The sequence below is a fragment of the Elgaria multicarinata genome, chromosome 4, assembly GCF_023053635.1.
Source record: "Elgaria multicarinata webbii isolate HBS135686 ecotype San Diego chromosome 4, rElgMul1.1.pri, whole genome shotgun sequence".
NCBI classification, from domain to species: domain Eukaryota; kingdom Metazoa; phylum Chordata; class Lepidosauria; order Squamata; family Anguidae; genus Elgaria; species Elgaria multicarinata.
In genome coordinates this window covers 19,303,843-19,318,341 of record NC_086174.1, presented here as the reverse complement: position 1 = coordinate 19,318,341, position 14,499 = coordinate 19,303,843, and the positions used below count along the sequence as shown (strand labels likewise).

Below are 14,499 nucleotides of genomic sequence, written 5' to 3'. Positions count from 1 at the left end.
GCTTGTTAATTGCAATGTATGTATATGTATTTGATCTGCATGGTTCATTGGAGGCACACTTTTAGTCGATTAAAAGTTTTCAGTTGATCTAACCAATTTGACCAATTAAACGCCACAGTCTTAATTGTTTCCAGAGTTTTGCAGGTGATTTCTTAGAGCTGCCTGTAACAAGCGGACTTTTCCTGGCTGCTATAATGCGTAATGGCCAGGAGGGGCCATCCTAGCATAAGGGCCGGGGAAGGAACTCACTGGGCTGTATGACATTGGAGGAATAGGCAAAATTGTTAGGGATGGGAAATGCGGGTGAAACCAGCATGATAACTCCCCTCTTGCAAATTCTTACTGATGTTAGTAATAATGCTTTAAAATAGTGCATACCTTTTACTTAATATTTATTGGTGAGGCTTCCAAATACTTGTACTTTTGGCAAAATAGACATGCAATTTTCATACATGATGGTATAATGTTGGGTTTTTTTTACACATGGAGCTTATTCCCATGTAGGCAAAAAAATGTGTGTCAGGCAGCCTTCTTTGGGTGGCTTTGGGAAATTCGCTGTCCATTTCCCCTTCATGTATAAGGTGGGGACGAGCGATTCCTCATGGGTCTGTACACATTGGCAAGATTAGACTTTAAAGTGGACTTCACCCTCCAGATGTGTTGGACTACAACACCAATCATCCCTAGCCAGCCATGCTGTCTGGAAAACACCAGGTTGGGGAAGGCTCCTGTAAAAAATGTTTTAAATACTAATAGCTGTATGCAACAACCATTGTAAACTTTTGTTCTGACATTGATGTGTTAAGAATATTTGGAGCAATATTTTCAATATTCCTGTCCTGACTGGTTCATGTATAAAACTACTGCACTCATCTCAACTTAACTCATGGTTTGGAGGAGGTTCTTATAAGTCTATGCTAGAGAGGGAGAAGTGCCTGTACTGACCCGGTTTGCATGTAACAACAATTCCTTGGTTGTTGAACCCAGGAATTGTTGTGGACAAGCGAGAGTGGGCAAGTGTACGTTGCTTCCCATGCACTCGACAAGTCCACTTTCAATCAACAATCCAGGAACCATGGGTGATGGTTGGGTTATCTCTGGATTGTTTAGCCCCTGTATCAACCCAGATTTCTGGGTTTGGATGTCACAATAACCCAGGAATGAGGCATTCCTGGACTATTGATTAAAAATGGACGCGGGAGGCAGTACAGTTGCTCCAGGCTATTTGGCCCTGACAATTCCTGGGTTATACAACTCAGGAATTTTCATGATGTGCAAACCAGGACATTCTCTTTCTGGGCTGTGCTTACCTCCACATCTTTAAAGACTGTAGCACAAAATTTGCAAGAGAGGAGTAAGGTCTCTTATATTCATTTTGCATAAGATGAGTGACTGCAAAAAGGATCCATGGAACATTGTAAATGGTTAACTTTCTTTCCTTCTCGTCCTCACCCCCCATCAGTGCGTGGGCAGTCTTAAATTAACACACATGAGCAATGGCTGGCACTTCCTCCTTCTGCCGGGGAAACTGCTTGCAACTTCAATATTCTGAAATCACATCTAAGGCTTACATGTGGCGTGGGGCCCCTCCCTCATGCGCCCATCCTCTGTCCCCTTCCCCCTCTTCGCTGGCGGCAACATAGGTTGAGTTTTTAATTCATCCCAGATCTATTTTTATATTTGATTGAGAACTCAGAGTTGTTTTTAAATGTATGTTGTCTTTGTATGCTGTCTGTTTTACATTTTTATGGTTTTAAATTTTGTATATCTATTTTTAATGTTTGTAAAGCGCCCAGAGAGCTTCAGCTATGGGGTGGTATAGAAATGTAATAAATAAATAAATAAATAAATAAAAGCAGCAGCAGCAACAGCCTAAACACACACCTATGCCTGGAGCCCGCCTTCATTTTATTTTATTTATTTTACTTATTTATTTAAGGATTTTTATGCCGCCATTCAGCTAAAAAAGGCTCTCACGGCGGCTTACAAAAGTATTTCTTGACAGTCCCTGCCCACAGGCTTACAATCTAAAACATTTGCCTGTCTCCAGACTTCTTGCACCTCATCTAGTCTCATGCCACACTGATTGGCTGAGCAGGGTTGTCCTTTATCCTTCTGGCCGAGGGGCTGCCCTGACTGTATGGCACGGCTACACAACTCAAGGTTCAGTTTAAAACAAAAATGAAAAATCATTCTTTTAGATCTTGAATAATAAGCCTTACACTACCATATTTAAACTAAGCTCTATGAACAGAGACTGAAAGAACTGGGCATGTTTAGCCTTGAGAAGAGAGGACTGAGGGGAGACATGATAGCACTCTTCAAGTACTTGAAAGGTTGCCACATGGAGGAGGGCGAAAATTTCTTCTCTATTATCCCAGAGGGCAGGAGACAGAATAATGGGCTCAAGTTACAGGAAGCCAGATTCTGGCTGGACATCAGGATAAATGTCTTGACCGTCAGATCAGCATGACAATGAAACGAATGACCTAGGGAGGTTGAGGCTCTCCCACGTTCATGATGCAGCTGGACAGCCATCTGTCAGGTGTGCTTTAACATGGATTCCTGCATTGAGTAGCGGGTTGGCCTCGAAGGCCTTATAGTCTCCCAAAGCAGCTCACATCAGTAGTTTATTGTTTGCATTACGTTCTGTATTAATTGCATAGCCGTTTTACTGTGGAATAAATGCCTGCTGCTGTTCTTACTTTGTTGTGAAGATTAATAGTGGTTATTGGCGATTCCTGGCCTCTGATTGAAGGTGTGTGATGGACAAAGTCTTTGAACAGGGCCATCTACCCTGTGCACTTAACGACTGGGTTCACACAACACACTTACCTACACTCTCTAAACACGTCACCTTGAGAACCCATGGTTTGTTGTTGGGTTGTTCAGGGTGCTTAATAAGCCACCCTGTGGAAAACACACTGGGTTCAGACAACATGATAACCCATGGATCAAGAACAACACACTCATTCACCAGGGCTGTTCACACAACATGATAACCCACACTCAGTAGTGGAGTGAGGGTTGTTTTGAACAGTGGGTTGTTTGTTGAACTGTGGGCTAGTATGTTGCCTGATTGCAGAGAGGGTGGCTTGTTAACCATGCAGTGTAGCTTGTTTCCTTGAAGAAGCCACCTTGAGAACCCATGGTTTGTTGTTGGGTTGTTCAGGGTGGTTAACAAGCCACACTGTGTGGTTAACAAGCCACCCTGGCTGTGTTCAAACAACACGATAAATTGTGTTCAGACAATAGAATGTTTTAAGGATGTTTTAAATATGTTTTAATCATGTGTGGTATGTTTTTAATTGCTTTTTAACGTGTATTTTATATCATGTTTTTATACTGTTTGTTTTATACTTTGAATGGTTTTAGTTTTTGCGAACCGCCCAGGGAGCTTCGGCTGTTGGGCGGTATAAAAATGCAATAAATAAATAAATAAAAATAAATAATACGCTAACCTACGGTTCAATCCACCGCTCAAAACAACCCATACTCAACCACTGAGTGTGGGTTAGCGTGTTGTGTGAACCCAGCCGATGTGTTCTTGCTATTTTATTGTTTTACTCTGTACAGCACCATGTACACTGATGGTGCTATATAAATAAATAATAATAACTAGTCAAGACTTTTCAGCAATAATTTAGAAATACTGTTGGTCAAGCACAAACCCTATATTGGTGGGAGCTCTTCCATACTTAGTCGCTGCAGTACACCTGGGCCAAGTTGTGTGAATGTGTCTAGAGTAACACGTCTGTTGTTTTCTCCCCACTAGGCTGCTATCTCTTCCTTGTCTGCTGTGATTAAGTATTTAGAGCTCTTAAATGACGAGTCTAATTTTGGGCAATTTGAACTCTCCACCTTCGATCTCAATCAGTACATGACTCTGGATCACGCTGCTGTCAGAGCCCTTAACCTTTTCCAGGTAAGTAATTCCAGCTTGGGCCTGCCTGCTTTTATCATTGTGAAGGCTCAGGGAATAACAGGTAGGTTAGGAATAGCGTTTGGGCTTTCTAGGATCCACCAGTCTGCTTTACTATGGTGCTATTACGGCCCTCTTCCCAAATCACATTATATTTCTCACCTTATTAACGAATCCTGTGCTTTCCAGTCATGCCCCAAGTCTAATTAGAAGTTGGGTGAATTAGTCTTCCTAGGGAACAGACAGTCCCCACTGCATCTTCTCAAGACTGGGTCAGTTTTCCTCTTGCCCTAACACTGCAGACTCATACGTTTTTAGCAGGAAGTTTTATCCATATTGCATGATGCTGCCAAGCCGCATCGTTGGGGTGGGGAGCTACAGCCAGGCCCATGGGAGTGTGTTCGTGATGGTAGCATTTACTGGATTCCTCCTCTTCCCCAGGATGGTAATGTCCCATAACATATTCTTTATTTATTTATTTATTTGTATTTCTGTATCACCTTTCTGAGACCAATGAAGGCGGGTTACAAAAAGTTCAGAACCTAAAAATCATAATTACATAAAAAACATAAGGAAACATAAGAGAGCTTCGGCTATTGGGCGGTATAAAAATGTAATAAATAAATAAATAAATAAATAAAATAAATAAACATTAAAAACAGACCTTTAAAAGCCATAATAACCATAATAACGATTTTAAAAGCCAGGTTAAATAGTTGCCTCTTAACTGCCTTCCTGATCCGGGGAGAGTGGGGACTAGTCACAATTCCACAATTCCAGAATTTGGGAGCATAGAATAATAGAATAGTATAGTTGGAAGGGGCCTACAAGGCCATCAAGTCCAACCCCCTGCTCACTGCAGGAATCCACCTTAAAGCATATCTAACAGGTTGCTGCCCAGCTGCCTCTTGAAAGCCTCTAGTGTGGGAGAGCCCACGACCTCCCTAGGTCATTGGTTCCACTGTTGTACTGCTCTAACAGTCAGGAAGTTCTTCCTGATGTCTAGACGGAATCTGGCTTCCTGTAACTTGAGCCCATTATTCCATGTCCTGCACTTTGGGAGGAGCGAGAAGAGATCCTGGCCCTCCTCTGTGTGATAACCTTTCAACTATTTGAAGAGTGCTATCATGTCTCCCCTCAATCTTCTCTTCTCCAGGCTAAACATGCTCAGTTCTTTCAGTCTCTCATAGGGCTTTGTTTCCAGACTGCTGATCATGGGTGGTTGGCATGATTGGCTAGTTTTAGTTGCCTGAATAGCTTCTGGGAAAGCAGAATCTTTGTTGATGAGCAATGAAGCTGATGAAGTGATGCAGGAGGTGCCTGAGTTGCTTGTGTTCACCTTTTTATAAACCTCCTGATGCATCTTAGGACTGACATCTGCCCAATTTAGGAGGGCAGGACTCAGCTGAACGAAAGCAAATTCTTGCTGTTGCTGGAAAATAGAGAAGTTCTCACTATCAGCACGATTTGAGCTAGTACAGAGAAAATGGATTATGAGGTTGCAGCCAACAGACACTGTGTGACATGAGGAACTTCCATATCTGGTACACACACCTGATATTGATGCCTTTTTCGTTTGGTCATATTGTGCTGTCTAAACTGTGATCAAACAACCTTCTTCTCTCCTTTACCACTGTTAGAATCCTGAAGAAAGAGAGACAACAGCTTTCCTTTCATTTTGAAAATGAGAGGAAAATATTCTAGTCCTCATGTTTGCTGAGATTTTCTAACATGGCAACACAAGCTCAAACTTGAAGCAAATCTTATAATGAACTTGGTGGGTTTTTTTCTGGGTTTCTTTCTTGTATTTTCTAAGACTATGGTAATTGTGGGCATAGCCCAGGCTTTTTTGGTTTTAGATGGCAGATGTATGTATCTCCGCAGTCACTATCCTCTTTGATGAAGCATTCCCTCCTGTGTGTCTGAAAGGCAGGAATGCCTCTTCTAAGTCAGTGCCTGTAACCTGCAGTTCTTGTTGTACTGACATTTATAAGGACCACCCAAAAGTTTTGCACGTTTTATGCTGGCTCACTGTTATTGCAGTCCTATTCGACTGCAGCAGCGGAATCGCTGGTATATAAGAACATAGGAAGAGCCATGCTGGATCAGACCAAGGGTCCATCTAGTCCAGCATTTTCTTCCCACAATGGCCAACCAGCTGCCATTGTCCAGTTGTGCTAAGCTCATGGCTGGAACAATGAACTCCATGAGAGCTGCTAACCCATCTGGGGAAAGACTGAGGGCTTAGCTGTCCCTGTTGCACAACTTGCAATTGTGTCTGCTTCTTAAGAACATAAGAGCCCTGCTACATCCGAACAAGGGTCCATCTAGTCCAGCATTCTGTGGCCCACCAGCTGTCAACCAAGGACCTTAAGCAAGGAATGCTGCAACAGCACCCTCCCGCCCATGTTCCCCAACAACTAGTGCACACGGGCTTACTGCCTCTGATAATGGAAGTAGCACTGAGCTGACTAACAGCCATTGGTAGCCTTCTCCTCCTCCAGGAATTTATCCAGCCCCCTTTTAAAGCCATCCAAATTGGTGGCCATCACCACACCTTGCGGTAGTGAATTCCATATTTTAGCTATGCACTGTGTGAAGAAGGCCTTCCTTTTATCTGTCCTGAATCTCTCACCAGTCAGCTTCATGGTTTGACCCCGGGTTCTAGTATCATGGGAGAGAGAGAAAAAAATGTCTCCGTATCCACATTCTCCACACCATGCATAACCTCTATCACGTCTCCTCTTAGCCTCCTTTTTTTCAAGCTGGGAACATTCCCAGCTGTGTAACCTTCCCTCACAAGGGAGATGCTCCATCCTCTTGATCATTTTAGTTGTCCTTTTCTGCACTTTTTCCAGCACTGCAATATCATTGTTTAGGTGTGGTGACCAAAACTGCACACAGTATTCTAAGTGTGGTGTTTTGTTTTGGTTTTTTGGTTCGGAGTGGTTCTGATTGGCTGCATGATATCATTGTTACTAGGAAGGGCTATTTTGAATAGAATGAAATAGTGCTGTAGCTGACTGGAACTGCGAAAATCCTCACGGTGGAGTGAGTGGCTTTCTAAAACTGGAGAGGTATTTCATCAGGGGGAAAACATTTGTTTTCCTTTCCATTTTGGCTCAGTCTTATTTTTATTCACTTGTTTTTACAAGATTTAAGTCAATTAGTCTAACCCATGAGGTGAGCTAAATGCTGCAGCCCTAGTTTTGACAGCTATGCTCACGCAAACATGTGCACATTCCCTACAGCTGTTCATTCCCCACTCTTTCATAACCCATTAGTTTGGCAAGCTTTGGACGAATAGAATGTGTGCGAGGGAATGTAAAAAGAAGATTGTGTTTCGTGTTGCATCAATGCATCAGGTGGTGTTTTAAAAGAAGGATTTGTTGGGGAGATAAACCATGATATTTTATTTATTTATTTATTTATTTATTTATTTATTACATTTCTATACTGCCCAATAGCCAGAGCAATCTCGGGCCGTTCACAAAAATTAAAAACGTTCAAAGTATAAAACCATAATATAAAATACAATATAAAAGCTCAACCAGATAAAAACAGTATGTCTGTAGCCGATGATATAAGTCACATGATGAAGTTAGCAGGGATGCTTTCAGGAAGTATTGATCTTGGAATATACCTCTGCAGAGCCGAGTGGTTTATTTCAAAGCTCTAAGTGATTTTATTCATTTTAAAAATGGGCTGTTCTCTTGCTTCACAGTTTGGCTTCTAGTTCCTCATTTTATAGTACATGTCTGCAAATATACACAGGGGAAAAAGATCTCTATTCCCCCTTTTCCTCTCTCCCCAAGTACTCTATTTGTTTCTCCATTCAGCTTGTCTGTCTTCCCTTTAAGGGCAGGGTAGGCTAGAATTCTGAACTCTATAGGCAAGGGTTAATTTGTACACTAAAATAAAAGAATACAGAAAAAATACTAAATAATTTTAAAAAATAATATTCTCTCTCGTCACCATTTCTCTTCTTTTAAACATGTTAATGAAGCAATCAGCACTGCATAAAGGTTGCTGGGTTTTTATTGACTGTGTGTTTGTTTGTTTATCCCCTTCCACAGGGTTCTTCAGAAAATGCCCAAAGTACACAGTCTCTGGTTGGACTGTTAAATAAGTGCAAAACACCTCAAGGGCAAAGGCTGGTGAATCAATGGATCAAACAGCCTCTGATGGACAAGAACAAGATAGAGGAAAGGTAAATAAATAAAACATACCTGTTTAAGGAAAGAAGTGTAGCTTTTTTGTTCAGCGATTTCACTGCTGATGCTTGCTGCAGTTGTGATTATGTTGTAATCAGGAGGTTTTGCAGTTACATTTATTTATTTCATTTTATTTCTATGCCGCCCAATAGCCGAAGCTCTCCGGGCGGTTCACAAAAAACCCATCCTGAATGTATTTAATTGCATACCACTTAGCATGAAATTGGTGGACGTTGGGTGACGCTCGGTGGAGATACTGCATTTGAAATACTCTGCAGTGTTCTTAATCTGAATTTGGGCCGTCAAAATTGTGTGAATTTAAAAAAATCAATTTCAAATCCTTGAGCCCCTTTTGGCATCACAGTTTTGAACGACTCCCTGTGACCATGAGAGACCAACATTATTTTAAAATGAACTCTGGAGTTTACTTTTGAAATCTACAGAAGCTTTATATCTGGATGTTTGTATAACTCTTTCATTACTGTGATTGCTTAGTCGTGTGAAGGAAAACAAAAATAGGACACTTTGTTGATTTTTGCTTTTGAAATATGCCAGCAAGAACTACCTTTGTTTTGGGGGAAGCCTCCACGTGGAATTAGTGTCCCATCCTCCCGAGGTTGGTAAAATGAGTACCCAGTTAGCTGGGGGAAAGGTAATAACGGCTGGGGAAGGCAACGGCAAACCACCCCGCTATAAGGCCTGCCAAGAAAACGTCAGCGAAAGCTGGCGTCCCTCCAAGAGTCAGTAATGACTCAGTGCTTGCACGAGAGGTTCCTTTCCTTTTCCAAGCTGTTCAAGGAAGTATACAGGGCCAGGAAATCTCAATTGTATATAGTAGGTTGCTTTCCTGAGGGCTTATTGGCTATGAGGAGGCAGTACTTGTGTTCCGTTATGTAAATATTGTATGCATAACCATGCATTTGTGTGTCTATAAATTGTGGCCTCCCCACCCCCCTTCAGAGTATATGCAAACAGTGACTGGGAAAGGAATGAGTTAAGTCTTTGCATTTATTTGGAAGGGGGGAAAAACCCAGCAGTTTATTCATGCTAGTGTCTTGCATAATTTGGTGTGGTTGACCATTTCCCCTAAATTTTATTTGAATTTTCCTGCTTCTTGAGAAATCCAGTATACAATTGATAAAACATGTATGTGTCTTGCTCTAGTATATAGGAACACTTCTACAGAATTTGACATAAGAAGTGACCTTAAATAAGGCGTGGGGAATTTTTAATTTTTTTGGGGGTGGAAGGGTGTGTGGCAAATGACCACCGGGGACCAGATGGGGGCATAACCATGCCCCTGATACCATCCAGTCCCCAGCTGAACTGCAAGTTGGAGGTCCAGCTGCCACTTCGGGTGGGAGCCTGTCTTTCTTGTGCTCATGTTTTCCCGGCTGGGGAAAACCTGTGTGCAGCAAAGTTGCTCCGATTGAAGTGCGGCTGGAGGAGTGTCCCAGCTGCCCCCTCAGGGTCTTTCCTACCTGGAGATGCTAGGGATTGAACCTGGGACCTTTTGCATGCCATTCAGGTACTCTACCACTGAGCTGTGAGCTACTGTCCTCCTGTCCCTGAAGCTGCCCCAAACCAAGGTGCGGGCTGGAGGAGCGATTCGCCACTCCGCACCTTGGACAGGGTGGCTTCACCTGCCTTGAACTAGACAGATTTGAATTAGACAGATTCATGAAGGATAAGGCTATTAAAAGGGTTTTAGTCCTGATACCTGTATGCTACCCCCAGGATCAGAGGCGACATGCCTATGCACACCAGCTGCTGGGGAACATGGATGGGAGGATGATATTGCAGTTACGTCGTACGTGTGGGTTAGCTACTTCGGGAAAAGCATGCTGGATGAGATGGACCGTGATCTGATCCAGCAGTGGTTTTTTATGATCTTAAGTGCCTTCCTCTTGTGGAGGATGTGAGGCAGGTGAAGCATTGTTGTTGTTCCTTGCAAAGAATCCAAGGCAGCTTACATGGTCGTCCTACTCTTCATTTTGGATGGACAACAGTCAGGTAGTGAGCTTCATGGCTGAGTGGGGACTAGAACCCAGATCTTCTGAGTCCCAGTCAAACACTCTAACCACTTCACCACTCTGGCTCTCTCCATTTTAGCATGCCGATCCTCATCCCAATATTCAGAAATAACTGGGAGATTCTGCTCCTTGAGCCAGCAGTACCTTCCAGGGAGAGGACTTCTTTGGGGAACCTAAAGCCTCTGCAGGTTGGATGGGAAATGATTTAGGGCCTAACTGCACGAGCAGGACTCCTCATCCCTTTAGGAGGGAGCAACATCAATTACACATGCCTGCTTTTTAACACCCTTGGCCCAGGCAACAGAGAATGGGGAACTGGCCCTTTCATTCCTTAGCCGTGCCAGCAATGCAGTATAGAAGACAATTGCTTAGATTGTTCCAAGGAATATGAGATGGCGTATAGCCAGTCTCCAGTATCAGAGATAGTAGCTCAGTCCAGACAACATTGTCGGGTATAGGCCTTGTACCTAGTGGTTAGATTTATTAGGAAATGCTTTGAGAATGTCAGATGTTCCCTGCAAGCTTATCTCTATAAACAGTTCCCACGGGAGTAGCTGGTTCACTCATTTGCTTTGGTCTTGAAGTAGCTGGTTCTCTGGGATATTTCAGAGTGTTTTGGAAAAGGTGGGGGGACACTCTTTGAAGTGGGTTGTAACATCCTGTCCTCTTGGCACGTGGGCATAGTTTACAGGTCAGAGGACCTGTCCGTCAAGTGACTTTGGATAGGCCTAAAGGCTCGTGCGAAGCTGAAAAAGCTTTGCTAGGTTTCATCTCTCAACACAACGCCTGACCTCCCTCCTGCCTTAGATTCCATCTTCACTTGGGACTTTGAAAGCGCTCTGTACATGGACGCTTTGCTATTTGGACTTTGGATATCTAAGAACTGTGTCATGAACAGTAGTGAGGCTTTTCATAGACTTGGATTTGCATATGCTGTGGATTCTGTGTTCGTGCCCAGACTCAGGTGGCAAGGAGTTCCCAGTCCTTAGCAGAAGGATAGGACTCCTGGGCCTGAGGCTTAGCCTTTCCTGAAGTCATGGTAACGGGGTCAGCTCAGTAGTGGTAGGCTGAGACTGACAAGTGCGTGATGGATCTCTCTGCCTGGCTCTGGTGGCTCAGAGCAAACTTTCCTGGGACTTTGTTTTAGGAGATTGGCCATGTCGCTTTGAGGAACCAGCGTATGCGATGTCTGGAGAAGCTCAATGCTGTTATTGGCGTACCCTGTTCACCCCCCCTCTCTGAGTGTTTGCCTTAAAGATCATTTCAGAAAAAAGAGCCTAAAGCTTCCTAACTGTCGTTCAGCTTTAAGTGTGTTTCGGAGACTCTGAAACCATTAAGCTTGTCTACCGTGTGATTTCCTCAATAAAAGAAGTCTCACTGATGTGAGCGTCTCATGTCAGCTTGCCAGCACGTGTGAATGCCTGAGGGAACACGACAAACACGTTAGTCAACACAGTGTGAAAACTCCACTCAACAGTTGAGTTTTTAGGATGTACTTCCCAGACAACATAACTCCACTGTTGTGTGACTGTACCTTGGAGTTGAGAAAAATCCATAGAGATGTTTGATTGACAGCTCTTCCGCCCTCTCTCCTCCCTTGGTCCTCCCGATGGTATCCCATCAGCCATTGCTGCAAAAAAACCAACCCCCATCTTGGCGGCTCTCCTAGAGCGGCACTTGCTCCTTTCGCCACTCTTGCCAGGGAACTCTGTAGCTGGTTGGAAAAGTCAACTCAACGCAATGGAAAACTCACCAGAGACCTTCACACAACATGTAAGACAACAGTTGTGCAGGAACTCTCCTCTGCCCAGCATGGATATTCAGCGTGGAGTGTTTTCCCAAAAAACTCCACTGTGGGGTGGAGTCTTTCTGCCAGACAACACATTACTCAACTGTAAAAACTGTAAAAAAAGTGTAAAAACTGTACTGTGGAGTTCTAAAACCACCATTGAGAAACATGTGTGAACTGTGCCAGCATGTCTCTGTATGCCAGTTGCTGGGGAACACAAGCAGGATTGTGCTGCTGCACTTGTGCCCTGCTTGTGAACCTCCCACAAGCAGCTGGCTGGCCACGGTGTGAACAGAACATTGAACTAGACCGGCCTTTGGTCGGTTCCAAGAGGGCTCTTGTTATGGCAGAAGTGCTTTACAGCAGCAAACAAGTTACTGGTCCAGAGAGTCCTGTTACAGCTGGAAAACCTTCTCATTGTAACTATGGCAGCCCCCAATTTGCTGGAGGGCATTGTGCTGCCCACTGTGGAAGTGGTGGTGTTTCTTGTGTTTAAAGCAGCCTTCATTAGGTTTGACCTCCCGTGAGTTGCAGCTGTTATATTGGCCCAAATTAGTCTGTGTTCAGTATAAGGGCCATTGGCTTGGATTATGTCTTACGCCTTAAGAATACACGCAGAGATGGAAGCATGAGAGCAATGCCTAATGCAGATTTGATGAGAAACGAGGACACACCACTGCTGGTATATGGTTGTAGAAGCAGCAGGAAGTTCAGTGGGTTGGATCCAGACTATTAGTCGCACTTCTGGCTGATGGGTTTGAATGGAACTAACTGCAACTAACTTAGTCTGGATTCAAGCCAATGGCCCTTACACAAAACACAAACTCACTTGGCCCAATATAAAAGGTGCAACTCACGCCAGAGGTACTCTAATGCAGACTTCAAATTTGTATTGCACTCGTACTTCCATCTTTGTGTGCTCTTAAAAACTATTAAGATAATGATTTGCTTCATGGAACCGGAGTGACTATTATGTTAAGTATGGTAACTGGGAAAGCAGAGTACAGTTAACTTGAGAATCTGATCATTTTTTAAAAAAACAAAACAACAGCTAATGCTGATTTACAACCCTAGTCTGAGGAATGACAACATTTCCAAATCAACTCAGGCTGTATGATTCACTTATGGGTCAACGAAAAGGAAAAAGGTATTGTTAATGTCAGCCTATGCCCCCTGCTGTGTTTGCTTGGCGTAAGGGATTCCAGCTCATACTTGCAGCTCCAGAAATGCCTCCAGTCGATTGACTAGTGATGTTCCACAAGGTAGATTTACAGTACAGATTAATGGGCAAGAGACTATTTGAAGTTAGCTAGTATATACTTAAGTGTCCAATTTTATCATCAAAATCCATTAAGCTTAATGAATCCAACACATTGAGTAGTTTGGCACCAAGGTCTTCTGGCTTTGGTACGGTGTCATAAAATTTTAATTGTTAGTCCTTGAAGTCTGAAAGTAAAGAGGACAGATAATGAATAGACATAGAAAGGAAAGCCAGGATCCCGAGTGCCCAATGTGCAAACAGATCCCTTGTGTACCGGGAATGTGGTGAATTGTGCACTGGGTGTGTATGATGAGTTGTCACTTCTTTTTCACCCTGACCGCACACCTTGTTGTAGCACATGCTGTGCTGGAGGGGTTCCCTAACCTTCAGGAGAAGTTTTTCTGGGGGTGGGAAGGTCTAGTGCAAAGTCCCAGTGTGCGTGTGGAATACTGCATCCCTGCAGCACTTTTCATGCTCGCCGCTGGGCCATTGTTATGTAGCTGTGAGCAAGCATTGTGCTGGGTGTTATAGTGAACATTGGTGTTGGACTTGGAACAGGGATATCCAGGTTCAGGATTCAGTTCAGCTGTGATGCTCATTGGGTAGCCTTGGTCCATTTCCCCTCTCACCTGTGTGCCTTCAGCATCTGTTCCAGAGGGTTGGGGGGCCCTCCAGAGGAGAGTTTGGGGGGGGGGCTGCAAGGGGGAAAGAGAGAGGAAGAAAGTCCTGTTCTGCAAGTGGGCTTCTTCTTGTGCATCCGTGGCCTCAGCCCTTTAGTAGCAAAAGGCTAAAAGCTCAAGTACTCCATGTTTATAAGGCATTGACGTTATTGATAATGCTTGCATCTTGCCTTATTTCAAAAAGAGTTTAGGGTAAGGTATAAAGCAGGCTTTCCTCAACCTGGTGCCCTCCAGATATTTTGGACTACAACCCCCACAATTCCTGACCATTGACCATGCTGGCTGGCACTGATGGGATTTGAAGCCCAAAACATCTGGAGGGCACCACTTGGGGAAGGCTGATCCACAGACTCCCTAGACTGAGCTGGAAAGGAGAGTGTGCTGTGTGCCATCAATATATTGATGATTGCTGTCTCCAAATGTCTGGACCCAGGCACAAGCATAGACGCATTAACCAGGTGTCCTTCCAGCAACATTTTCTGGCATCTTCCCTCCAGGAAGGACTGAATTCATTGCAATATGCATTACAGTATATTGGATAAGAGAAGTGAATCGATATGTGGAATAAAACAATGATCAATAGCTCTATTTTTTAATGCA

At 43.6% G+C, this 14,499-nt stretch overlaps 1 protein-coding gene across 1 annotated transcript in view; it reads left to right on the top strand.

Moving 5' to 3' along the window:
• MSH2 (mutS homolog 2) overlaps positions 1-14,499 on the top strand; it is an 87,525-nt gene that overhangs the window by 10,279 nt on the left and 62,747 nt on the right. The window contains exons 5-6 of the mRNA XM_063123885.1: positions 3,776-3,925; positions 7,999-8,132. Of these exons, the coding sequence (XP_062979955.1) occupies positions 3,776-3,925; positions 7,999-8,132 (284 nt within the window). The remainder of the gene's footprint in view (positions 1-3,775; positions 3,926-7,998; positions 8,133-14,499) is intronic.